Source organism: Excalfactoria chinensis, chromosome 5, assembly GCF_039878825.1.
Source record: "Excalfactoria chinensis isolate bCotChi1 chromosome 5, bCotChi1.hap2, whole genome shotgun sequence".
In the NCBI taxonomy this organism is placed as follows: Eukaryota; Metazoa; Chordata; class Aves; order Galliformes; family Phasianidae; genus Excalfactoria; species Excalfactoria chinensis.
This window is the reverse complement of record NC_092829.1, coordinates 4,205,250-4,232,334: the sequence shown is the minus strand read 5'-3', so window position 1 is coordinate 4,232,334 and position 27,085 is coordinate 4,205,250. Positions and strand designations below refer to the sequence as shown.

Genomic DNA, 27,085 nt, shown 5'->3' with positions numbered 1-27,085 from the left:
CCTTAAAGGCCCTCTGGTCCAACCTCCCTGCAATGAACAGGGGTTTGTACAGCTCAGAGCCCCATCCAGCCTGACCAGGTACTCCTGTAGATCTTCTGCTTTTTCCTGTAGCTTCTCTGACCATCTTTGCAGTACAGGCTCTTTAGCAGGGTCTGTCTTGATAGAACTAAGGGAAATAGTTTCAAGCTTGAGGAGGATGGATTTGAGTTGCATGTATGAAGAGGTCTCTTATGGTGAGGCACAGGTTACCTGGCAATGTGGTTGATGCCTCTTCCCTGGTGACAAGGCAAAAATGGATCGGGCCCTGGGCAACCTCATAGAGATATGATGTCCCTGTTCATCGCAATGGAATAGGATTAAGTGACCTTTAAAGGTCCCTTCCAGTTCTAAGGATTCTGTGGTTCTATAGGGTGCCCTTCTGGTTAGATTATGGTCCTGGCTTTGGACTAAGAGCTGAAGACCAGCCCGGAGCTCAGTTTGTGTGCTGTCTGAAGAGGTGACCTGGAAGCTGAAAATTCCTTCACATGGGGAGAAAACCACCTAATATGGTGTATGCGATCTCAAGTCTGTCCTGAGTGATGTGAGCGCTGTGAAGAACCGTGCTCCTCATGCTGGAGCACGCCTGTGCCCTCTGCTTAGCAGCAGCACGTGCAATCTTTATAACCATCAACTGCTTGCTTTTCCCATGTAGTTACCGGATCCTTTGTTTGGAGGTGGGCTAAAACCCACGGGGGACAAAAGCTACCTCGGGGCAACTCACGGGGACTGCATGGCACCTCCCAGCCCCCCTCACCCCCGGCTAATAGCCGCGATCCCGGGGGGGGGGGGGGGTTCGGGATGCCCAGGGCTGCTTGGGGGCGGGCGGGGCTGAGCCGTCCTCCCAAGCGGGGCGGTATCTCTCGCTCTGCCGCCCCGCCCCGGCCGCGCGGCCCCGGGATGCTGCGGAGCGGAGCTGCGGGCGGAGGGAGGCAGGTGAGCCTGGGGGGGGAGCGGCCCGGGGAACCGGCTGCGTGCTTGCGTATGTGGGGATGATGCGAGGGCGGCTGGGCAACATCCCTCTCTTCTTAAGGAGGTTATTTATTAATTTCCCCTTTCCTCCGGTGTTCGCTGGTTTTTTAATTGATTATATTATGATTTTTCCACCCGCCTTCAGGCTCTTTGTTCCCAGCGAGTGGAGCGTTGGGGCTGGGCCCTGCGAGTGGGGCTGGGGAGTGGGGAGGCTCGGGGCCGCCGACTCTATCTCGCCCCCCTCCTCCGTGGTGTGGTCCCGGCGCCTTTGGGGTCGGCGGCTGCTGGGATTGTCCCTCGGTCCTGGCACATTTCTCTGCCGGTGCGGCATGGCGATGGGTAGCGGCGGTGCTGGGCTTTGTGCTGACACCCAGCTAACCTGGAAATGCAAGTAGGGACAACAATGGGGGTGAGTCCGTGTGCGGCGAGCGGGTGTGCTGGTGCAGTCGGGTCTTAAAGCCCTGCTAATTCCGTGCCTTCATCAAAAAGCAGAGTGAGCCCTACGTAAGAATGGCCCGACAAGGCTGAGTTAATCTGCTTCGTGGTCTCCCAGGTGATCCGCTGTGTCTTGCTGTCTGTTGTGCTGGGCACTGACATTTCTGAATGTTTCTCAATGGTCGGAGCCCAAATGCTACAGCTCCGTTCCCACTGAACCTGGAGGATGGCATTGCTATGCTTACGGTGTTTGCAAACTGTTAGGCTCTTTGGCCCTCTTCTTAACAGCCTGTTTTTCCCCATCCTTTTAATTGCTCAGAAATCTATCAGACCTCTGACTCCTGGAGTGCTGGGACCTGGCACGGGTCAGGAGCCACGGAGGGCTGAGAGCAGCTTCTAATTGCACAGCTGAGCAGGGACTACATAGGTGGTCAGTGCCTTTCTGAACAAAGCAAGCATTGCTTCACAGCTGGGGGAATAATGCCTAAAACATGCTGCCTTCCAGCAGTAGCACTCTGAGAAGAGACACAAATGCTCCAAGTGAAGGTAATGCATTATGCATTAAGGTGCCAGGCAAGGCCAGCTTCCTACCAGCCCTAAAGGAATAATAATCTCATCTCTTTGCTTATAATGATTTGTCCTCAAAGCTAGGGGAAGGTGTGCCTCTCTGGTTGATGTGCAGCTGTGCTTGCATAGTTCAGCTCATCCATCTCTGGCTGTGCCAGCATGGGGCTGTGTCATTGGGAAGTCATCAGGAGCTGTTGGAGGTGGTTGAGATGCTGTAAGAACACTGGCTCCTCAATTGGCTTGATGTAACTGTGTGAGGACAATAGAAGATGAAATGGAGGCATTCTTCCCTGCTTGTACAAAAGTAGGAGTTGGAGCTCTGCAGTATCGTGTATTATCTGCTGGCTTTTGTATTCAGCGCAAGTAGCAATGCATGGATAGCATGTGTTAGCACTCCAGTAACATAACACTTGATTGCTGGCAGTTGCCTGACTTGCACATTTTGGCTAAATCTTTGCACTGAAAGATTTGTGTTTTGTCCTCTTTCCTTACCAACTGGTGAATGAACAGCAGGGCTGAACATCTAGAACTGTTCAGCCAGTCAGAGCTACCATTATCAAGCTTGTACTGGAGGTGTAAAAAGCTGTGTTCTGCAAAGGCAAGGTGGTGATTTGTCTGAAGCTGACCTGTTAATCTCTTGTGTTCTCTGCTATAGCAATGCGTGTAGCCACTTCAGCTTCAGTGCACAAGTGTCTTCCTCTGTGTGGAAGAGGGATTGTTAGGGCAGGGTTATTAATTCAAAACTTGATCCTTTCCTGATTTCAACAATTGAGCAGATTCTGGTTGTATTTCTCCAGCAGCAGAAAATAGAAGCAAATGGCTGTCATGCAGGTTTTCATCAAATAAACTGGGCAGGATCCTGAGAAGCCATTCTAGGGGATGGCTGCATGCAGCTGGGTTACAAAAGGGTTTCGTGTGTTGCAGTGTGGATCAGTAGACGGCAGTTAAGTGTTGGGAAGAGCTATTGAAAGAGGGATTCGATCTTCTCTGTTTGTCCCCCATCAAACCTGCTGTGTTGAAGCAGTGGTGGCAGGCTGGGGTTGTGCTGGAGCTGACTCTACAGACAGGTCTCAAAACTTCATGGAGGGGGTTAATGACTTAATAGAACCTGTGAAGAATGTTTGTGTGGAGAAAGGAGGCAGCCTGGTTCAAAGAGACTGCTGAGTCTAAGTCACCTTGTGTTTACATTGCCCCCCAGTTCAGTGACTTGCCCACAAGTAGTAGTAGGTGGCTCTTAGTCTGATGGGCAGCTCTCAGAAATACCCTATTCAGGTACTTCTTGTAGCCTTGCAGCCCTTTGTGCTACTTTGAGGCTTGGAAGGTGTTAAAGGCCACTTTTCTTTGTGCTAAAGATAAAGCTACATGGTTGCCTGCAGTTGTGCTGCTTTAGCAGATGAGGAGCTGCATCTCCTGGGACTTGTTATTATGTGCAGGGGAAGTGGCTGGTGTTGTCTCCTGCCTCCTTCCTATTGGAAGCAAGGATTACTCTTCCACAGAGCCAGGCTGCTGCTCTGTAGCTGTCCTCCAGGGCTTTAGCTTGGAGGATTCCAAGTGAAAGCTGGGTACAGAGTGAAATACTGGGTTATTCCCCCAGCTGCAGGCTAGAAAGGAAAAGCTTTAATCCCACTGTAGAGGAGGTGCTTGGTCAGAGCAGCTTGCTTTATTGCTAGGCTGTAGAGCAAACTGACTATATAAGTAGGCAGACAGGAGGAGAGATGTATAGCCCATTGCAGGCTGAGTACCAGGCTGCTGCAGCCAGCTGTTAAGCCCCAGATCAATTCTGTGTTAAGTGGAAGTGCTGCAGCAAGGTGTTAAACTCCGTTTAAGTAGATAGCCAGGTCACTGCTATTCCTACACGATGTAATCCAGCTTTTTTCTAAAGTAGATCTTAAGCTGTGACTAATCTCTGAAGATGAACTTGTGCCATTATCCTTCAGTGTGTTCTGTGCCACCATCTCCAGATCTTATTGAATGTAGTGGTCTAGGTTAGTTTAGATCTGGTGGTTGTGGGGTTTAACACAGACCTTTCTGCTGCTATCTCTGCCCTTTGCCCATGTAGATCTGAGGCTGACAGTGCTTCTCAGCCTGGGAGAAACAGTGTGAGGCCGCTCTGCGTTCCCTAGGATCTGCAGCGATGGGCTTACACAGAGCATTACCCACATTATCTCCTAGCTAGAAGGAAGAAAGGCTCTTAATACTTCTTTTTAACAGTCTTTAAGATCCAGCTTGCTGTGGAGCAGCTTTCCCTCTTGCTCATTCCCAGCCCTATTGAGGGTGGAGTGAGCTTGTTGAGAAAGAGATTCTTTTCAGTATTCCTGTTAACATCCTCTGAGTGTCTTAGACTATTGGAGAACCTACAGATGTGTATGTGCACGTTTATAGTGTGCTTGGCTGCAGGATGGAATACTATGGCCATTTTTCATGTACACCTGAAGTTGTTTGGGCTTAACTATTGCTAAAATGTCTTGTAAACCCTAAAGGCTCCTGATTTCTTCAAGGGAAGCTGTATTTTGATCCAATTTGCACCCTGACTTTAAAGTATAAAAAAACCAAATCTTCATGCTTTACTGTCTGATTTTAGTTGACCATTGCTGAAGGAATGTGATACGAATGTATTTATATTTATACAGTAAACAAGATGCATGCTATTGGGCACTATATAAGTAAATTATAGTCTCAGTGCGTTTTAACCATAAAAGCAAGTAAAGCATTAACCTGGAAGAGAGTTGTCTGATTGCTGTCAGTTCTCAATTTCTACTTTTTTAGTGGAGAATGAGGTAGAGGAGATGGAGGGGTGGATAGATGCCCATCTTCTGGACACGAGAACGGCTGAAGTGGGAGGTGTCTGTGCTGTTGCTGGTGGTCAGCTTCTTGGTGGCTTCTGCCTTAAGCCTGAGCACCTGGTGCATGTGTGTGGCCCCATGCCTCCTGCAGCCCTAGCTGTGGATGAACAAGGCTGTAGTGAGTATAGGAAAAGTGACCTGGTGTGTCTGGAGCCTGCAGCATTTGACTCCAGCAGCCTGTTTTGTGGCTGAATGCTGAGAAGGGCTTCTAGGCTACAATGAAACCTATGGATCCTGAGATGCTTAGCCCTTCTGAGGGCCTTCAGCTGGAGAAATCTGTGCTGTGTGGAGTAAGAGGCCCATTTTCTGATTGGAATACACAAATAGCTGTGTGACCTACTATGATATGCCTTCTGGTTGTCTCTAGCTGATTAGACATATACAATAACTTCTTCCTAAAGAAGAGCCAAATGTGTGTGAGCAGCAGGACACAGAGGGCCTTTGTGCTGGATGCATTAACACAAATGGGGTATTTCTGAAATCCCTCCCCCTGTAGCAGAGGTTACCTCTCACAAAGCATCGCATGGCCACGTGATGGAGTGTGGAGCAGTGATACACCCTTGTAATGACTAACAAACTGTGTGTATAAATGTAGATATATGTAAATAAAAACTTGCTTTTTGGATGTGTAAACAAGGGGTACAGCAAGGTGGGGAAGGATGACTCACCCTCGTGTCCCCTGAGCAAATGTGGCTTTTGCTTCTTTCCATGAAGACCAATGGGTGATTCTGATAGTTGCAGCCTTTCTTTCCTTGTATCCACTGTCCCTCTTCATCTTGCAGGTAAAAGTGGGTCTCTCATGAAACTGAGTACAGGCCAAATCAAGGGGAGCTCTGTGGTCACTTGTACTTGATAGGTCAACCTTCCAATGATAGCAATTTCTGTAGTTACCTTCTGCAACCGTGCACATAGTTGACCAGAAGCCTTAGGCCTACATGTATGACAAGCATTATGCCTCCTTCCTAGGGAGGCTAGGGCTTGGCAAGGTTTGTATTGATCTCTTTATTGAGATTTGATATATGTATTGCCTTGCATAAGGTTTTGGGTAGGTTAGGAACAGTAAAATGAGGCATGGGGATCTGTCAGTTGGAATGTGTGGGAGGGATCTGTGCAAAACCAACAAGTCCCAAATGTGGAAGTCCATGTTATCCGGTTATTTATGGCACTGGGTCATTATGTGTATATGGGTATATGATCTGGATTCTTTTTCCCCTCTCTAGGTTTTACTTTTTGGACTTGTCAGCCTTGTGGATTTCTGTGCACACCTTTTCAGCTATGAGTAGATCAATAGGACTTGATATCTGTGTGGTCAGCTGCTGCATCCTGCTCTTATCCTCCAGCCCACCATGCCTTGCATATCCTTTGCTGGAGGAGAAGGACATGACAAAGGCCCAGTATGGCTCATGGGCAGGGAATGGGGTAGAAGATGAAAGGATAAGCATGCCAAACTTAATGGACAAGCTGGACCCCTCTGAGCAAACCCTCTTTGAGGAACCATCTGTAGTGTCAGCAAAGCCATCTGGGATACCCTTGAATGAAGCTTTCACAGCTGAAAGAGAAATGCAGCCTGTAAGCCCAATCCATTCGTTCCTAGGTAGTCAGAGCCTGGATGTCAGCACCACCATGCCTGGGGCACTGGCTGCTGTAGAAGAGGAGCTCAGTCCCACCAAGTCAGAACTGAATGAAAATGGAGAGTTCAAGGCCATGCTGACCACAGCTGTGACCACCCTGAGCCCTTCTGTCCAGGAGGAACCCATCAATGTGGTCACCACTGAGGACTGTGAGGTGGGGCAGAGCTCTGTCAGCCTCCTGGCAAGCCCCCCTTCTGTCACAGCTGCAGCAGAGGAGGAGATAGCAGAGAGCAGCTTGTACCCTTCAGCTGCAACCCAGCCCCACAGTGAGCAGATGCCCACATCACAGCCCAACACTCCCAGCCTGGAAAGGGCGAGTGACTACCTCATCATCCCAACTGCACAGCCCCCAAGCGAGAGTTTTGAGGTGGGAATACCAGAATCCAACACAGGCAGTGCTACGAGGTTACTGGCTTCACAGGGAACTACTGCTGCTAACCACCCCCTTGTGATCTCTGAGACCTACCTTCACGTGGGGGCAGATGCAGGTGTGGGGCAAGGAGAGCAGCCCACTGCAGCAAACACTGCCTCCAGCCTCCATGCTGATTCCATGCCCCCAGACTGGGATGATACCAAGCTGGGGAGTACAAGTCAAGGGGATAGCATGCAGCACGAGGAAGTGGGAGAGGACCAAGTGGCAACTGAAGCATCCCAGATCCCTCTGGGAGATACAGAGGAAGAGCAGTATGATGTGACAAGAGTGCTGCCGTCTCCAGCATCTGCTCCACCAACTCCAGGACTTATAAAGGAGATCAACTGCACAACCCCTGCAGCGGTGCATGAGGAAGATGCACTGGTTACCTTCACAGCCAGCAGTGATGTTTCCCTCACAGGGGACTTGCCGGATGTAGGCATGGGTGGTCTGAACTCTCTGGAAGACATAAACATGGTCACAGCAGAAGAGAAGAGCATCCTTCCTTCACAGCCAGAGGCTCCTGTGATGACAGACGTAACACCTGATCTCTTCTCTACTCTGGAGAGCTCACTGGAAGGTAAAAATCTGTCCATTCACAGACACTGGTCTCTAAGTGTTAATTTAGGAGGAATGTTTCTTGGAGCCTGTACTTCATTTTATTTAGTGCTCAAGTGGAAAAAGGTATAACCTACCTCCTCTAGGAGGGAAGGGCTATGGACCTTTGTATGGGGGTAGTGGCTTAAATGGGTAACTTGCATGCATCAGGTCTCCTCATGTTGGGTCTTCCTATACACAGTGACCCTTTGCCCTAGCTAGCATAGTCCTTTGGCTGCTGTCCTGCCCTCAGTGATGTGATGCAACTGCCCTAAGATGTGCCTTCTCCTTGAGCTGTGAGGATGAGTTTAATAGTGAACAAGAGCTGGGACTGGAGGGGCTGTGGCAGCTGGGGATGAAGGATTTAAGTGAAAATGAAGGTCTCAGTAGAAAATTGTTGCTGCTGAGACCCTAACTTAATGCTCACTGAAAAGTTTATTTTAATGACTTAGCAAAGCTTTGCATGTTCATTGTACCCCCAGAGCAGGACCTTCTGTTTCGGTGTTCCCATAGCAGTTGAAAAGGGTTGCCATAGCTTAGTTGTAGGCATCTCACCTTGATTAGATGCAGTTCTCCTTTGAGTAGTCTTCTAACATGCCTCTCCCTTGACTGGAGATGATTAAACAAGTTGTACCAGTAGAGTGTGAATTAAATCTTCCTTGCCTGTGCAGGGATGGTCGGAGCAGATTTAAAAACAAGAAAATCAGTGGTGAGATTAAGTAACAAAGGACAAATGTAGTTCCTGGTGTTGTCTCCTTACCTTTCAGCTAAAGCTCTGAATCTACAATATTTGTGTGGCCATACCTGCATAGATGACACCTTCAGCCCAATGGCGATGGTGTCTAGAGTGCTGCGTCAAATGTCTGGGGCAATGGCATGTGCCTGGGCTGGTTGGGAATGTGGGCTGTGGCCAAGGACTTCTTAATGTCTGTTAGGCATCTTTAACTTTGTCCCCTGGGCTGTAGGGACAAAGGGACGACTTCCTCTGTGCTGCACCCAGAAGGTGTTTTCTGCTGTAAGAGATGCGAAGCTAATTGCATGCTGGTGCTGAAACAAGACTGATTAATTTCTAGATTAATTTATAGCCACTTGACTTCTCAGCAGGTTTCCTTCTTGCTTTTACCAGGTGTTGGGGAAACATCAGCTCTCAGTAATACTTGTGCAGTGGAAAAATAAACTCTACACAACTTGAGTCTCTTAGCTCTGAGAGTTAGTCACCAAAAATTCTATGCTGGCAGCCTTTTGCTTGATTCTTATTTCTTTTCATACCACAGACTTGCAGTGCTGTGGTAGGTCTACTTGTCTATAAGGGGGTGGCTAACCAATCAAGGATTGATTCTGCTACTTTCGTACACGTTATACATGGGGTCTCATCTGTTTCTAAGCTGTGAATCAGCTGGATTTGCTGTTTGCACTGTGACTCTGGAAATAATACATGGTGGCCAGTCCTTTGAATGTCTGTTTTGTTACTGTCAGCTGCCTTGTGAGTTGGTGCTGATGCTGCTTCTCGCTGCAGGCCTTACTCAGGAGGTGACAACTATTGCCCAGGAGGCTGCTGCTGCTCTGACAGCTGTGACATTGCTGCCTGCTCCTGCCCAGGGGATGGGAGCTGCAAGCCTTCCCCAAGAAACCAGTGGGGAGGACACCCAGATGCTGAGTGCCCCTGGTGCCACCCAGATGCTGACAGCTGCAGGCACCTCCACAGTGAGAACTCCAGGTGTGGAAGGTAGGGCTCAAACTTTGCAGGTTCTCTCCCATAAAGACACATTGGTGCATCACACCAATTTCAATGCTCGTACACTGAAATCTTCATGCAGCGTCCAGGGTCAACTTGCTTTATTTTTTTTCCCCCTTGCCTTCTGGCTCTGGGCTGCTGCTGCTTTATGTCCATGCAGATCAGTCATGTTAAGATGTGCCAGCAGGTCATAATCTTATTATCCTATCCTAAACAAAACCACCACGTGAAACCCCCACATTCATCTTTGTTCACATGGGGGGAGGGAGGGAATTCCTTCTGGATTGCTGATGCTTGGTCCAAAGGAGCAAGAAAAATCTTATTTAGGGAACAATGTGGGAGTAAAGGGGGTTTTCTTGTGAGAATTTAGGAAGCCGTTGGAAGCCTGCCCTGATGCTTCTATTAAGTGATAGTGAGCTCTTCCTCTTGTGCTCAGGGTTGAGGTAGCTCATAGATAAGTGCTTTAACCTGTCGTGTTTATCCAGCTGCCGGCTTGATGTCACCTTGGCAAGTACACACAGGAGCCTGTCTTCTTGACAGGAGCGTAGCAGGGGCCCCCTTAGCACAGAATGACCTTTGAGGTCATTTCAATAGTGGTAGTAGTAGGTGCTGCTGTAATGAAACTGCTGCTGGGCAGCACTTCTGCTACTTCTTCCATTGCAGAGCATCAAAGGAAAGAATCAATTTGCACTGTATCCCTTAAAGTAAGGTTGCTCTGTGGGGGGAGAAGGCTCTTCCAGCAATTACCACTAATTAATTTGCTTCTGGGATTTAATTATAAATTCAACTAGCTCTCATCTTTGCAATAAACAACTAGATCTGTCACTTGGTTCACACCTCATCTGGTGCCTCAGTGCTTTAATCTTGCAATGGATCCTTATAACAATGGAAGTAAAACTTAGGGTTGTTCTCACTAAGGGGACTTCTTGTGCTGGAGAAGTTGTCATTACAGCTGAATCACTTAATGTAGCTAAGGGTTCAAGTGTCTGATAGCTTCTTTCCTGAACTTAAGCTTTCATTAAGGAGCTCATTCCTAAGTCATATAATCATTAAGGCTGGAAGAGACAAGAGATCATCAGGTCCAACCCTGTCCCTCAGTGCCACCTCTAATGGTGACTTTTTAATATGGTTGTGCCCGACTTTGTGTCTTTTGCAGATCTCACAGATGTGGTCCTGGTCACTGGTGAGAAAGCTGCTCCATCTCCAGGTGGGTTGATGACTACACAGTCTGGGCAAACAGAGGAATCATCCAGCAAAATGATGGTCCTGGTGACTCCAGCATCAGTGGCATCATCTGTTAGGAGGACAGCTCTACCAGCTGTGAGGAAGATCAGCACAGCTGTAACCTATGGGTTGAATCGACTGGAATCAGAAGGTACCACTGTTCCCAAGCCTAAAGGGCAGGCAGCTTCCTGTGGAAAGGAGCAATTACCTTGATTGTGTGGGCTTCCAATTGGTCTGTTTGGTACATGGCTATACATGTGTTAACTGTTGATAATAAAATTGCTGGAAAACCTGTCCCCTTCCAGGTAGTACAGGAAATGAGCAGTGAATAGTGTTGTAGAGAATACCTGATTTCAAGTGGCTGTGGTAGGAGACATGGGCTTTCTCCTGGGGAATGAACAGCAGCAGCCTGGGTTTGATCATCACTGGCTATTTTTGGGCATCTACTGCAGAGCCTCTACCAAGCAAACAGTCAAGGGAGCATGTTAGGCAGCCAGAGATCCCTTTATGAGTGGGGAGGCTCAGCATGAGATGGCCACCTCAGTGTGCATCTCCTCACACCTAGCTGGAACGAGTGGTGCCATATCTATACTCCTGTTACAGTGCTGAGAGAGGTCAAGAATGCACCACCTTTGCAATCTCATTCAGTTGTTCACCAAAACTCCTTGATGCAAATTCACACAAGGTTTTGATGAAGTGGGTGCTTTTCTGGTCTTTGGCTCATCCATAACTTTCCTGTAGAGAATTGCTTTGCTTCTTCCTGTTTTTTCTTTTACTTTGACTCTTTTTGTTCATCCATCCCCCTATTTTGTACTCCAGAGTCTGGGCCTACACCACCTGGCAGGGATTAATCTTCCTGCCTGTTTTGCTCCCCTCCCTTTATCTTGACCTTCTCCTACCTTCATATTTTACTGCAAAGGTTGGCAGTCCTCCAGAGGTGGCATGCCAGATGGTATTTTTCTTCTGATCAGAGGTTGGGTGCCACAGACAACAGCTAATCAGCATCTTTTCTCTGCATGAAGCAATAACTTCAATTCCTGTTAAGTTTGGAGGGCAGCAAAGGCAGGGAGCCCTCCCCTCTATATGCAAGATGCTGTGGCTCCTGCCCTTCATTGGGCTTGCTGCTGGCTTTAAAACCTGCCAGGAGTGACAGCAGCACATGATCCTTACCCTGATGGATCTCTAGTAGTGCAAGGATGTGGATTCCTTGGCTCTGAGGCACAGCTCTGCAGGTGCCTGTCATCCGAGGGTTGTGGTGCTCCTTGTTATGCTGTGTGTTTATGACAGCTGGCACAGCTTTTTTTGTGTGTGTGGTCTAAAACTCTTTGGAGTAACTTGGACTTTGATGTGGTGAGCCCGGTGTTAGGGATCACCAGTCTACAGTCTGTGAAGTGGGACAGATGCCACTTGAGGGTATGCTTTCTGTCTGGAGATGCTGCTGCCCCAGTTAAGTGTGGAGGAAGCTTTTGAGCTGCAACTGTTTTCTGATATCTTTTTGTAGTGGTAGTTTGTGAGCACTTCCTCAGGATGGAGTGGTGTTAGGAAGGCTGAAATCCTTCCCCAATCACAGTACCTAGTGCTCACTCTCAAATATCCATATGGTATCAGATGCGTTATTCTCAGGAGTGCTTTCCTACAGAGTAGCACTAAGCTCCAGTCCAGAGTGCCCAGATTGCAGGTGAATGCAAGATCAGACATCACTCCTGCAGACATAATGAAGTCCCTGGGGAGGTCACGGTGCTTGCTGACCAGTGGAAGAAGTGCAGGCAGCTGGGTGAGCTCTGCTGGCTCCCACAGCCCCCCAGTGTGGCTCACTGCTTTGCCTTGCTGAGGGTCTGGCTCATCATTAAATACGGACCCCTGCTGTTCAGAGTTCTGTTTCTTTGGGACCATCTGTGCCAAACTGCCTGCAGTTAATTGCATCAGTATGTTCACCTGCTTGGATTGGTTAGAACTTTAAAAAAAGTCTCAAAATGGTACAGACAAACATGAGATATATTTGAATAGCTTTCTAGATAGGGTTGTCTTAAGCTCTGTTAGCTCTGGAGAGATTAGCAGAGTAATGAGCATATTCCTGCCTGGACTGTGCAGTGAGACTGGTGCTACTTGCTCTTCCTAGCTAAAGAAATCCTATGGGGGGATTATAGGATCTGGGGACAGGACATAGCTGAGGATGAGCCTTACTTGTCTGTGAGGGCTTAATGCTGCATTTTGTACTTGTGCCCAAAATTTCTGCATCTCTCTGGAAAGCCCTACATTGCAGCTTTCTCTGGAGGACTTCTAGGATCCAAGGAGAAAATCTAATTCAACGTATCTGTTCAGGATCATTCTGTAAGCTTCCTAGCGCTTTTTGAAGTGGGTCTATAAAAAGAAAACATCCCAAACTACTCTACAACAGCATGTAAGCCCTAGGGCTGGTTCCTGTTCAGTCATCTAGGCTTATTTGAGCACTGCTGCTGGGGCTGAGCTGCTCTCACAGGTCAGCATTCATGGGATGCTTGTGGGAGATGCTCTGCCTGTTGTGTGATGTCAGGAGCAGGCAGATAGCTCTGGAAACAGGCAACTTGCAGTCTGAGCTGTACAGTCCTTAAATAGGAGGTGCTCCCAATGACTGACTAGCTCTCAACATGTAGCTGGTGAAGTCCTTGTTGCTATGATGGAGGAGTAATCCTGGGGTTGGGAAGGCACATTGAGGAGAAAAAGTTCAGCCAAGAATTGTGTTGAATGAGTCTGAATACATAATTATAGGTACAATCAGCCTTGATTTGCAGCTTCTCTTGGCTAATAACAGCCTAAGGGTAGAGTTTCACCTTGGTTCTCAAATTATAAATTGAACGCAGTTGTTAACACAGGTTAGTGCTGGTGTAAAGAGTAGCAGGGCTGTATTTGTTTTATGGAGCCATGCACTGCTGGTAGTAACAAAATAGGATGAGGTAATGGCCTTAAGCTGTGACAGAAGAGGCTCAGATTGGATATTAGGAAATATTTCTTCTAAGAAGGACTGGTGATGCATTGGCACAGCTGCCCAGGGAGTGGTGGGGTCACCATCCCTGGAGATGTTCATGAACCAATGGAGATGTGGCACTGAGGGATGTGGGCAGTATTTGTGGTAGGTGGATGGTTGGATTAAGTGATCTTCATGGATCTATTCCACCATTAATGACACTGAAAATGAGCCATCTACAGGCTTGGAACAGGGCATGGGGAGACTGCTCTCATGGGCCTTGCAATGTATAGCTAAGCAAAGCATAGACCTTGGGCAACTCCACATTTTGAGTTGTATGGGGAAAATCAGTTGTAGGATGTTTGGATCATTTATGTCAAAGTATCTGCTGTGTAGGACAGAGCACAACAGTGTTCCTGGTGAGCTGATGCATGCTTGCATAATGCAATATTTGTCTGTAAAGTCCCTAAGCAGTTCTAAGCTATGGAGCTGGACTTGCCTTGGGGTTAGCAAATTCTGTTCTGCAGCTGCAGGGTGCCTGATCACTGCATCTTGGCTTCAGGTTTAACTTTGTTTTGCTTCACTGATTACATTGAAGGCTGCTCCAGAACAGTGGAGCACATCATACAGTGCAGTATATATCCATGGGATTTTAATGGCACATACTTGGTCTTTGGTTTTCAGGGTGTTTTTTTAATGACTTTTCAAACTCTCCTTCCTTTTAAGCCATTGCAGTACAAGGCACCTTCCTTCTGATGGGAAGTATTGCTTATTTTTAAATGGGAATTAAGGCTTTGAAAATTCAATTGCTATTTGGACCCTGACTGTATGGATTAAGACCTGCTTCATTACATCTCTGCAACCCCATTAAAAATTTAAATGAAGTTGCAGGGTTGTAAATAAGAAGGGCACTTAGCCTAGCGTGGTTAACTAGCCTGATGCTATAATTCCTCACCAGCTCTTTGGATATCAGCTGAATTGGCAGGGATCTGAAGATTTAAGACAAAACCACATGCAAAATGAATTAATAATTGTTTTTGATGCACGCTTCCTATTGCTTCTAGCTTATTTCTGCTGCTGAAGTGGAAACTTCTGTCCCTTTAATACAGATTGACCTTGATCTTCCCCATGGAAGCCAGCTGTTTGCTTGTACTTCTCCCTTGTACCAAAGAACCACATAGTTAAAAAAGAAACAACTCCACTTCTTTCTTAGATACCTGATCTTGGGCAGGTTGGGTGGCCTGGTTCAGTCTGACCCGTTGTACTGTTCTGGACAGGCACCTTAAAATTTCTAGCTGTATCAGACATGTCATTTGTCTAAAAGTAATGTTAAGGTTGGAGTTTTCCCATGTTTATTCTCCAGTTGAACAAAAGTGACAGAACCCCCCTACAGATGCTGTTGAAAGGTAATTGGGCTGTGGGTGAAGATTTTAATGAGGCTTTTGTTTCCTAAGTTGGGGATTAGCTCACCCTCTGGCTCTAGTGAGGTGGATTCAGCTAAGCAGGTATGTGGCAGTTCCTTTGGAGTGCTCTGCAAGGAGCACTTCTCCTGAGCTATTGCTGCTGGCTGGGGTCTCTCAGCACATGTAGGGCTTTGTTGCTTGTGAGGCTTCTCCATAGTCCTTTGGGCAAGGGGAGCAGGGCAGGCAACACTGCAGAATGGTTTGGCTCTTTCAAAACCACCCAGATGATTTATAGCTTCTGTATCAGGATAATCCTGGAGCTTCATGCTTTGAGTGGCATGAGGCTTTGTCTAGAGATGAGTGGGCTTGCAGTCATCCTTGCCTTTGGTGTTAGGTAGGACTGGAGTTAACCTTGGTGTCCCAGAGGCTGTTGCCTGTAATAACACTTACCCGTAGTTCATGTCATCAGCAATGGATCCATGCTGGTTACATCTGTGCTTTTGTCTACAAAACAGCTTAACTCAGACATTTGCTCAACCCCTGCTCTGTTAGCTACTCTTTTCCTAAGCTGAATTTCCTACAAGTGCATCAGCTCCCTTGTGGTGAGAGATAAGCCAGGACTCAAAAAGCCGGTGTGAATCCCTTCAGATCTGAGAGGTAGGTTAGGATCAGAATCCAAGTTGTTACCATCTTTATGGAGCCCTCTGCTGGGGAGTGCTTTCTGTGGTCTGTTTTTTGGCAAGTGGGTACTGAAAACTTACTGCAACTCATAAGGAAACCTTATAGTTTAGTCCTGCTGTCCTGTTTGCTCTCCTAAATGTAGCAGGAGTGTTCCCTGTCACAGGAAAAAAGAGTTTCATTTCCTCTTATCTTGAAATTTAGGTGTACAGAATTAGGGTTAGTGCCTTGCTTTGTGTGGCAAGAACCCATCCAACTGATGCACTCCTCTCAGTGCTCTGTTTTCTCACCAGGCCAGGCATTGAATACCTCCATGCACAGGAGATGGTTGTGCAACTCAGAGCCTGGACTGCTCCTGCTCCCACTGTGGGTGTCCCTATGCAACCCATAAAGCGGGGCAGAACCCTTCTGTGTTCCTTCCAGTCATCTCCTTCCAAGCTGGGCTTTGCCACAAGTGATAACTCTTGGCAGCGTTTTGGAAACATCAGATGGTGGCATTATCACTGATCACATGAAAGCAATTGATTAATAAGGGCTCTCCTAGAAAGGCCTTTCTATCTTGGCAACTAGCTGTGGTTACAAAAGCAATGCAGAAAATGAGCCATGTTCCCACATTACAAGTGTACTGAAAGAAGTCCTTTAGCAGAGACTTCTAAATGCCTCTTCCTTTTCTCTAGTCATGAACCCCTCATTACCAGTCCCGTCCTTAATTACACACTTCTGCTTCCTATTCTGTGTGCATTCATGTGCCATGGTGGTCATGACAAGTGTAGATATTGTACTGAGGGACATGGTTTAGTGGGGAAATATTGGCGGTAGGTGGATGGTTGGACTGGATGATTCTAGAGGTTTTATCCAGCATTGGTGATTGTATGATTCTATAAGGTCCATTGAGTTCCCTGGTATGTTTTGACCAAACAAGACTTCTTTAAAAGTAGAATTGTGCTGGATAACATCCTTGTGGGTCATAGTCAGGTGGGTGTCAGTGCTCTCCTGTTCCTCTTAGCTTGTGTTCAGATGGGGCTAGGCCTGCCTTGTAGCTCCCTGGAGTGGTAGCTCAGCTCTTGGGCTGCTTTGCTTAGTGCTGGCACAGGAGCAAAGGTTCCACTTCCTTGGAGTCATAGGAACTGGGCTCACCACTGGAAGCCAATTAGTACTGGCTTCTGATTGCAGCTTTGGTGCTCATCAGCTGCTCATAGGCATTCAGACCATACAGCGCTGAGTATTTGGTATGGTCACAGCCTAAGACTACTGTGGACCATAATGATGCTTTGCATTACTGTCTAGACACCACTGTCCTCTGGATCTGGTGCAAAGAACAGAGACTGAGACCTCTGTATTTTTGTCTTGTAACTTTTAAAAAGATTTTTCTTATAGTTTGTTTGAAGTTACTATGAAAGTCAAGCTGTCACCTTCTAGCAAGCCTTGCTGCTTGTAGTGTAGGAGGATATTTCTCCTGTGCACAAGATCTAGCAAATAATGGCTTAAGTCTGCTGGAGAGTGAAAACTCCTAGAATCACAGAATTACCTGGGTTGCAAAGGCCCACAGTGCTCATCCAGTTCCAACCCCCTGCTATGTGCAGGATTGCCAACCAGCAGGCCAGGCTGCCCAGAGGCACGTCCAGCCTGGCCTTGAATGCCTGCAGGGATGGGGCATCCACAGCCTCCTTGGTCAGCCTATTCCAGTGAACATGCGGCAGTGACTTTTAACCATTAAGGGTAAATATCTAGAAGGTATAGGTAGCAGTTCCTGTGTTATGGATTTCAACAGTGGTACAGGTATCCCATAGTAAAACTGAACCTTTGTTCCTTCTGGCAAGTATTAATAAAGGTGGAAACGTGCAAAAAGGAAAAGTCTCATGCTTTTCTTGGTGCCTTCTCGTAGCTTCTCAAAAACTCAACATTTCAGTGCCTGCTACAAGGTTGTCAGGTCCTTCAAAACCAAAATTGTTGACAAGTGAAGCAGGAATCTCATTTTTATGGGGATTCCTGCTGCTTAGATTGCATTGCTGTCACGGCAGGGAGGTGTTAAAATTCTCTGTTCCTCTGTGTCAATGGAGGCAGAACTGAGCCTGTTACAGAACACAGTGCTTATTTAGTCTGCCAGAGGGTCAGATTTTGCTTTTTTTCAACATGTGGGGATGAGGTAACTCTCCCATAGCCTGCTTCTGCATCACCCTCATTGCAGGAGGAAATAGGAATGTAAGGGGTGGTATTTTGGTGCTGTAGTACATTGAGAGGAGGCAGTGTTTACTCTACCTGGGCCTGCTTAGGGTCACACTGCGTGTCACAAGTGAGATCCGGAATTTAGGTGAATGTTAAGAAGTCAAGACACTGAAGAAGGTCTGCAGAGCAAGATGAACTTGCAGTATGAGTACTGTGCCAGTTATATCTGCTCTTGTGGGCAAAGGAACACTAGGTGTGCGGGAGTGCTCCTGCAGCTGCCCTTCACCTGAGTGCCTGATTTGGATAGTGTCACATGTGTACCAGGAGAACTGCTTGCATTTCTTTATTAAAGAATAGCATGTTGGCTGTGGGCATGCTCCACTGTATGATTATCTCGCTTCCTGTGGAAGGAGAACCTTGGCATAGCCTTGAGTACTTGCAAGCATGCTCCACAAAGTAATTCACAAGGGGATGCTGAGGCGTGTAAAAATCCAAATGCCTTCCACATCTGCTGGGCTTTGCAGTTTTGGTCCTTTCACCTCTTTGGAGTGGATGTGGAGAACTCTGAAGTGCCAAGCAAAACTGGTTTAGGAGGCAAAACAGTTTTGCAAAGAGACTCTGGTGTGATGCATGAACCTGCAGCTTTTGGGGTCTGGCTGTATGATGCACAGAATATAGGATCACTGAGGATGGAAAAGCTCTCTAAGATCATCTAGACCAACAGTTAGCCCATCCCAACCAGATCCTTGAGTGCTGCATGGTGCATGCTCACCATCCTGAGCAGCTTGTGTCAATCTGTTATCGCTCCTTCTGAGAAGAAATGTTTCGTAATATCCAACCCAAACCTCCCTTGGTGCTGCTCAAGACCATTGTCTCTCATCCTAGCATACGTTCTTTCCTATCCCCTGGGATCAGTGGGTGCTGTGAGCATCCTGCCTGTGCAAGCCATCCTCCTTGTGCCCCCCGACCTGTAATAAGTGTGGTCTGCATATCTTTAGAAGCACAATTTCCTATATGTGACCACCAAGTGGTGCTATGCTCTGTGCCTTGCATGAAAGCAAGCTGATGGCACTTTGGGGCAGGGGGTTACAAAGCTGTTTTCAGACATGAGAATGAGCCCTTTTTTCCCCTTGGTGCAGCTGCACTGTGAGGACTGCGCTATCCTCATCCTTGTGCTGTGGTTGTGGGGTGATGGATGGAGCTGGGTGATTTTCAGGTGTGATAAGAGTAGTCTTGGCACTTTCAATTCAGATGTTCAGCCCGGCTGCCTGCTGGAGTTTGGAAGTGCAGAGACAGATATCAGCTTTCTCAAAGCCAGCTCTTGGCAGGTGTCTCCAATTAGCATGCTAAAAATCACAGGAGCCTTTTAAAAGCCTTGTTCCAAGGTAGATTTTTCAGATAAAATCTGATCTCTGTTTTCTCTGACTTTTTTTTCCTACTCAGTTCATTCAGGGAGAATGTGCTCATGGTCCTGTTGTCCACAGTGCTGGCTGCTTAGCACCTTTACTGTTCTGTTTGGGAGATCTTTTGCTTACAGCTGTGTTGCTCTCAGCAGAGACACAAGACCTACTTTAATTTATCATTGCAGGTTTCCTGCAAGCACTCTCCAGGTGCCATACTCAGGTGTACAGAGGCTGTGTATTCTGTATGGAGACATGTAGTTTGATAGAGAAAATTCTTGTCTTGATTTAAGATGATGGGCACATTCTAAGATAGTGTACTTCTAAAACATAAAGGGAATGTAAGGGGCTGACTACATCCCTGCAAGCTCCATTGAGTGCTCTTCATGGTATAATTGTTAGCAGGACATTCTTTTCCAGATACTAAAAGATGTGCTATCACAGAATGATGTAACTAAATTAATACAGCAGCTCATTTGTATGAAATACAGGATTAAAACTGAAAGGTGGCAAGCGTAATTGTCCTGTCTGGTGAGCTGGAAGAAACATGCTGTTTTAAAGCAAATCCTTGAATTGGAAGAAAAGGCAATGCTGTGTAACAGCAGGGTGAATGCCTTGGTTTTTTAATGTGCATTGATTTCTCTAGGCCAGTTCCATCTGTAAGATGATTCCCCAAAGTTCCTCAGTTAGTTCTCCAGTTATTCTGAGGAGCAGCTGTGTCACTGCAGCCCACAGCTGAAGGGAGAAGAGCAAAGCATCATGCAACTGTCAAGGTGCAGCTTGCTTTACTTACCGGAGATGTGATGCATACGTTCTGCAGGTCTCCTATCAAAGCTACTCCAATGCATTGCACCACTCAAAGCACATAAGTGCTGTGCTTTCTTTTTATGGCATTGAAAAGTTAACCATTGAAAATTCAGAACACATCATTATTCCATACAGCGGGTAGCTCCACTAGTAGCTTGGGCTCAGGAAGACATTGGGTCTTTGTAGCTAAAAGCTGGGAAGAGACACTGTAGGAAGCCTTGCTGGGTGTATGCTGTGTTATTACAGCTGCTCTTCTTTGCTGTGAGCTGTGGTCAGGAATAGGATGGAGGCAGGAACTTAAGGCAGGATGGGGTTCTTCCACATCCTCTGGGTGTCTCTCATGTCAGAAAACAGGTAGGGCTTTGTTAGGGTGGCTTGCTTTTGAAAAAGGGATTATGAGCTCACCAATGGGAATGTATGAACCTTCTGTTTTGTGGGACCTTTCCTGATATTGTTTTTGTGTCTTCATGACCAGAGGCTGAGGAAGAAGAAGAGGATGAAGAGGAGGAAGAAGAAGAAGAGGAGGAAGAGGAAGATGAAGAGGACAAAGAGATAGATTCTATGGATGAAAGCATGGAGGGTGACACAGAGCTGCCAGGCTTCACGCTTCCAGGCGAGACATCCCAGGAGCCCATAGCAGGTCTGGAGAACCCTGCAGCCCAGCTGGCTGGGGTGTCCTACCAGGTTCCTGATACAATTGAGTGGGAGCAGCAGAACCAGGGGCTGGGTGAGTGAATAAACTTTTTCTTCCCTTGCGTTCATGGAGGACACGTCTCCTTCTCTTAATCTCATATGGGGCAGCCCATTGAGCAGGGAGGTCTCAATAGGCCTCCAACATAATTGATTAAACTTGGAGCAACTGTATTTCGGAGAGAACCCTGACCCCAGAAAAAAAACTGGTCAAATTGGAATGAGCCCCAGACAATGTGTCCTGAGGTTTTAGCTTGGGGGAGAACCTCTCTGTATACTCCAGACCCAGACATCATTCCTAGAGCTTAGTGTTGTGTGTCTCAGCTGGAATTCCAGGGGAAATTTTAGTGCTCTTTGCCAGAGGTGTGTTGGTGCAGGCATACAAGTCCTGCAAGGGCAAAGTGTGCTGGGGAGTTGCTAAATTGCCCATTGCTAATTCAGTGGCATTCTTGTAAGCACCACTGACTGTTGACAACCTTCAGGGCTGCATGGTTCAGTCTTGGGACCTTGTGTTAAACACAATAAGACAAACCCTTTAAGGCCTGTGTAAAGCATTTTCCAATCTATTCCTCTTATGTGTGTAGGCCCTGTGCTTTATGGCTGTGTTAGTTTATTCTTCCTAGGAAGGTGAATCAGTGAGAGCTGAACCACATCTATACAGAAAATGTGCGTGGCTATAATGATCTAGCTGTACTGAGAGGCTCACCAAACTCAGAAACCCCAAACCTCTTTCACGTGTTGAGTTATATGAACTGTTGTCTCTCTTAGGTGTTTAATTCTCTCCACGTAGTCCCATTTCCAGCCTGCTTGAGCACTGTTAGCTTCCTTTGAAATAAATCAAAGAGTGTATTTCAAGAGCCCTGCGGGAGGGTTGCTCTCCAAGGGCAGACTGAGTTTGCATCGGGCCTCATGTCTCCCTGTCTCACTAACTCTTTCTTGAAAAACATTATATTGGATGATTTGCATGTCAGATCTGTTTCATATGTCCTGTTAACCCATCAAGCTGGGCAGGAGCTGTGCAAGGGAAGTAATTCTAAGTCTTCAATGACTTTCTTGTCGGCTTTGACAAGCCATATTAGAGATCTACATGAGAGTGCTTGGAGAAGGGGTGTAGGAAATGTAGGGTTTATGTTAAGAGTTGCTTTGGTAGCTTTGTGCTGTTATCCTACACATTCCATTGGTGCAGGATCTTTTGTGCCTTTAAGGAAGGTATGTGTTTTTTGTACTCAGAAAACTATAACTACTTGCCTGGGTCGGGACTGTGTGTACCAGGGTAGATGGCTTTGCCTTTGGATGAGTCAGTCCTGGCTGAGGGTACCAGTGCTCTGCGGTGGTCAAGAAATGCAGTATTTGATAAACTCCAAGGTGTGTCCCCATGTAGCACGCAGGAAGTGGAGGAAGATGGCACTGATTCCTCCTCATGGATATGAGAGCTTCTTGCAGAGCCTCATTGGAGGATGCTCCTTACAGTACATTTTCCAGACAGCTGCTTCTGAACATAAGGACTCAGTGCTATTTTTGTGTTTTATATTAATATTACTTCATCCCACAGCCTTCATCCTCTACCACCTTTCCTCTTTCTCCTTGAAAAAGCCATCTTTCCGAAAATTTCAGACATGGAATTAGTTGTGTGGCCAAAGATGGGGTTCTTTTATTTCTAACCCACTTATATTTTATTTACCATTGTGCAAATTGGAGAAGCCTGCTGTGAAGCTTGTCAGGTTAGGTCAGCTGCCAAGTCAGCTGAGCCAGGCACCTGGAGGACAGAGCAGGTGTGAATTTCTGTGCTGTCTGTAAGTGCCTGGCTGGGCTGTGTGTTACCAGGTCCAAGTAGTTTGGACTGCCTTCATTTTGGAGCTGTGGCAGTCAGGAGGATGAGCTGACACTGTCTTTAAGAGTTAGGTGGGACTTTTGTACTGTGCTGTTCTGGGGAGATGAGAGGAGGAGCAGTGGGATCAGTCTTTTTGCTTTTGATTCACCCATCACTCATCTTTTTCTATCAAGTAAACACTTACAAGAAGAGTCATTTCTTCTTTCTCTGTCTAGACGACCTGAATGACTCTTTGAGATTGTTTCCTCCCCCTTCTACAATGTTCTTTAAGAGGAAGGGGAATGATCTGTTTCAGACAAAGGCACAAAGAAAACCAAGGATGTGTCTGAACTCATACCAAAAACCTAAGGTCGAGCAAAGAGCTGAGCTGGGTGTTCAGTGTGTCCTCTGTTGGGAGTGGGGAATGGGAGATGCCCTGTACCTGTCTGCTTTGTGTGGTGTGTTATCAGAGGCATTTAAAGGAGAACAGGAGGGAATGGAAAAATTATATAGCTTGTGTCAACGGGTGGTGGGTTGTCAAGAGTAAAAGAAATTCACCAAACCTGACAAGAGGCTGAAAGAGCTGCCCACGTTGTTCTGCTGGAGCATCTGGAGAGACCAGACTTGCAAAAGGGCTTGTAAAACTTTGGATCTGCTGGACATGTTCATGGACTCTTTGAAACCCTCTTTCTCTAAGTGCTTTCTCAACTAAATCTAGCTCTGTGAAATCTATTTCCTTTAAGTGCTTTTCTTCTAAAGCTGAAATGAGCTTGACTTTCATTTCAAGGCAACTTCTTAACCATTGTACTTCATCACAGCCCTGGAGGAGGTGGATCTGTAGTTTGTTTGAATTCAGATGGGTCAGGGCATTGTGCTCCTGCCTGTCTCAGCTCACAGTGACTTTAGGGAATAGGGAGGTGCAGAGCTTGGCTCTGGGATTCACAAGCTGTGGAGAGGAGTGATTAATTTCCCATCCTGTAGAAGCAAAATACAATTTAGAGGGGTTTTGCTGTTCTGCTTAACCTGGTGTATGGCATAGCAAGGGAAGACCTGAAGAAAGGTGGTGGTACCCAACAGGGTACAAGATAAGGGAACACCAGAGGAGACTGGGCAGTGAGTTCTGCAGCTAGAATGTCATGACTTTGTATACTTCGATCTGCAGATTATCACCTCGATAGATAGCAGCAGGTCCTGCAGAGTTACTGCAGATGCCTTATTAAAGTTTCTCTAAGAGGTAACTGAAAACACATCTGAAGTAAATTGCAGTATATCCACGGTAGTCAATTTTGGCAGCCCTGTGTTTGATTCTGTCGTGGTTCTCTTAAATGGAGATTAAATGTTATTTCTTCTTGATTCATTTTGTTCAATAAGTACCAAACTTTTACAGTTGGCTTTTTTCATATTTAAAATGCTTCACACGTATCTCCTTCTCCTGGGGAGATATTCTGTCCTGTGGCCTTCAGATCTTTAACATCCGTAGGACAGAAGAGCAAGTAGTACTGGAGTAGCTACTGTCAGCTCAGTTATTATTGGGTTTACCTGGTCTGATGGCTGACACGCTGAAAATCCCTGGAGAATGAGTAACTTGATCCACAGGCAGCTTGGCAAAGCAAAGAGACAGTTTGGATATTTGTAGTGGTCAGTGGAAAAAAATGCCAGAGAAACAGAATCATTAAAATGTCAATTCTGGGAAGTCAGATGGTCCTACATTAACTCCAGCTGAGCAAAAGCAATTTATATGCTTCGGTAACGAGGCTGTCAGCTTTACAGTCTATCAGCTGACTCTCTAACCAACAAGATTTAGACAAAAATAAAACTTAAATGATAAAAATAAATGATGTCATCAAAATAGAAGTTGATCTTCCGGAAAACATTCTGGTGGAGTCTGGTTCTGCAGAAGGAAGGTCTGAATATGCTTTTGGATCTCTGCTGGTGTTCTGATGCTTTGCCTTTAGACATAAAGGACATCTTAGCAGAACTTTGGGACCTCCCTGTGTTGTGGGAGATGACTTCAACCTTCCTCTGCTCGTTTGAGTTGTCCCTGGGTGGTGCATAGTAGGTGAACACAAACTCTGTGTTTGGAGAATATCAGAGGGACAGGAAACTTGAGCTTTCTGAGAATGAAGTGCATCATTCTTCCCTTCTCCCTCTTTTGGGATTAAATGTTTAGGCATTACAATGAGAACTGCTGTTTGTTTAGATAAACTCAGACCTAACGAACACTTCCTGGGGCCTCCTTTAATTATTCCTCATGAATGTTACAATAGATTACTTCTGTTGTACACCTCCACGGGCATCAAAGCCTTTTACCTCTTACCTGTCTTGTTGATGGCTGCTGTGGCCATTCTCCTTTCCCACTTTCTGAGAGTGTTTATGCTGTGCGTGTATGGCAGCACCACCCCATCATTACTATACAGTCAATAGGGTAAGACACAGCAACTTGAAGTAGTGTAGAACAAGGGAATGTTCCCTTAGCTGTTTGTTAATGCTGCACTGTTTGCCTGTGTTCCATGTTCCAATGTCTGTAACTGGGAGATCCTGCTGTCTGTAGTACAGTAGCAACAGGAGGACTGAGACCATTTACTCAGCCTTTAATTTTGCTGCTCTGGGGTTTGCAGTAGTTTGTTTTGTGCATTCAGAATGCATGGAGTTGTTTGGAGCAGCTGTGGCTTTTCCTTTTTGAAGCTGTACAGGGTTGTGACTTCCTGAATGTATGGTTGAAATTGTAGATGCAAGGGTTGGTGTGGCGGACTTGGGTTCTTTAAAATGTTGGTGGAGCCCATTGGTTGCTTATCTTAGGCCACCACTAATATGAGGTAATGTCTGGCTGTAGATGCCCCTATTCCTTGCACAGGAATTTGACCAGATGGCCTTTAAAGATCCCTTCCAACTCAAACAATTCTGTGATTCTATTTGAACCAGAAATCTTAACAGAGAAGACTCCATTGTTATGCTCAAAATCATGTTTCATAGGCACAGCAAAGGCACAACCCATATATACCCAAACCCAGGAATTTATTGCTAATGCAATTGTATTACTCACAGTCTAATCGTTATTAGTCTAGACATAGTTATTTTTACAGAAAAAGAAATAATTATGCAGTTAGAGTTGTTGTACCCACAGTTCTTGTTTTCTTCGCCTGTTCCTGGCTTTATGCATCTCTGTTTGCTGTGTATGGTGGCTTTTATGTGTGTTAAATGCTATATTTGTTCTACCCTATATCAGTTTTGTCCTGGTCTGCATCTGTCATCTAATTGACATCTGGTACGTTGCTTATAGCCACGATGGCCCCAGTGCCAGCACTTTGTCTGTTTCTAATCACCCCATGCCTATGCTCCTCAGAGCAGCATCCCGTGTCCTGTTCCACAGCATTTCCTATTGGTTTCTCATGGAGATATTGTACACAGTGGAGTTTAGCTCTACAGTTGGATTCCATTCTCTACCACCCTATGGACCCAGACATCCAGCCAGTTCTTTACCCAGCAAAGAGTGGCAGCTTGAGTGGGGTAGTGGGTCTCTGTTTCCACCTGAATCAAGTGGGTTTTATTCTGCTCCCTGTCTGAGACTTCCATGTCAGGGTGTAGAGTGCCCCAAGGACAGCTGGTCTGACCTTTACAGGTGTAAAGAAGTCATTGAGAGCCTTTTCCTTATTCTGTTGTCATGTTCCCCATCACATCCAGTAAAGGATGGAGATCTTCCTTAGCCCTCCTCATACTGTAAATATATTTGTAAAGAGCTTTTGGTTCTCTTTTACCCAATGGCCACGTTGAGTTCAAACTGAGCTTTTTGCCTTTCTAGTTTTCTCCCTGCACATCCCAACAGCTTCTTTGTACTCTCCCCAAGTTACTCATCCCTTCTTCCTGGGAGGTAGATCCTCTTTTTCTCCTGGAGCCTCAGGAAAAACTCCCTGTTCATCTGTGCTGTTTTCCTTCACTTCTGGCTCATCTGGCAGCACAAGGGGATAACCTTCTCCTGTACCTTTGAGACTTCCTTCCTTCATATGTTCCTCACCAGCTCTCTTCCTTCTCCAAAGCAGTAACAAAGCTCCCCCCATCAGGCTGGTGGGTAGATTTAGTGTTTCTGTTCCTTGTGAGGAATGTGCACTTTGGAATTACTTCTTTTTAACCGTTTTAAGAATTAGCTTGTGATCATACCTTAATCCTGGAGCAGAGTGCTATTCAATCAGGTTTGCTTTGCTAAAAGAAATTATGCATCCAAATGTCTTCTCCACAACAATGATCCTCTTTCCTGCCTTGTTTTGACATATGCAATTTCAACAGCTATTACATGCTATTACAGTTCCAGAGCAGCTCCCCAAAGACAATTGTTCACATCAGGGTTGGCCTTTTCCTTTTGTCACATTTTGTCCCAAGCTGCTTTGGGGAATGTCTGCTATGCTTTTACATACAGCATAGGGATGCCAACACAGCCCACGCATGTTAAGTGTGAGAAGCTGGCAGTGCCACATTCAGATGTTGTCCTTACAGCAGAGGACATCTCAGAGACTCAGAGAATGGAATAGCAAGGAGTGAAACAGAAGATATGAGGCTTGGCTGGTCCTCCACAGCTCTGAAAGCAAAAGGCTGTCAGAAATGAGTGCAGTGAAGCTGTAGTTTGTGGTGGAAAAAATGTGTGCCTGCAGTTTGTCAGAAGGAAGGGGGAGGCAGCAGGGGCCTTTCTACACATAAACCTCAAGCAGGAAACTCCAGTTGATACTTTTACTACAGTACACTG

The 27,085-nt window shown here is 46.4% G+C and overlaps 1 protein-coding gene across 3 annotated transcripts in view; it reads left to right on the top strand.

The window, feature by feature from the left end:
- The first annotated feature begins 840 nt into the window (after nt 1-840).
- ARMH4 (armadillo like helical domain containing 4) overlaps nt 841-27,085 on the top strand; it is a 48,256-nt gene continuing 22,011 nt past the window's right edge. For all 3 annotated transcript variants that reach the window (XM_072337275.1, XM_072337273.1, XM_072337274.1), the window contains exons 1-5: nt 841-972; nt 6,074-7,476; nt 9,010-9,219; nt 10,385-10,603; nt 20,326-20,577. In XM_072337275.1, coding sequence (XP_072193376.1) covers nt 6,129-7,476; nt 9,010-9,219; nt 10,385-10,603; nt 20,326-20,577 — 2,029 coding nt within the window. In that variant the 5' untranslated portion in view covers nt 841-972; nt 6,074-6,128. The remainder of the gene's footprint in view (nt 973-6,073; nt 7,477-9,009; nt 9,220-10,384; nt 10,604-20,325; nt 20,578-27,085) is intronic.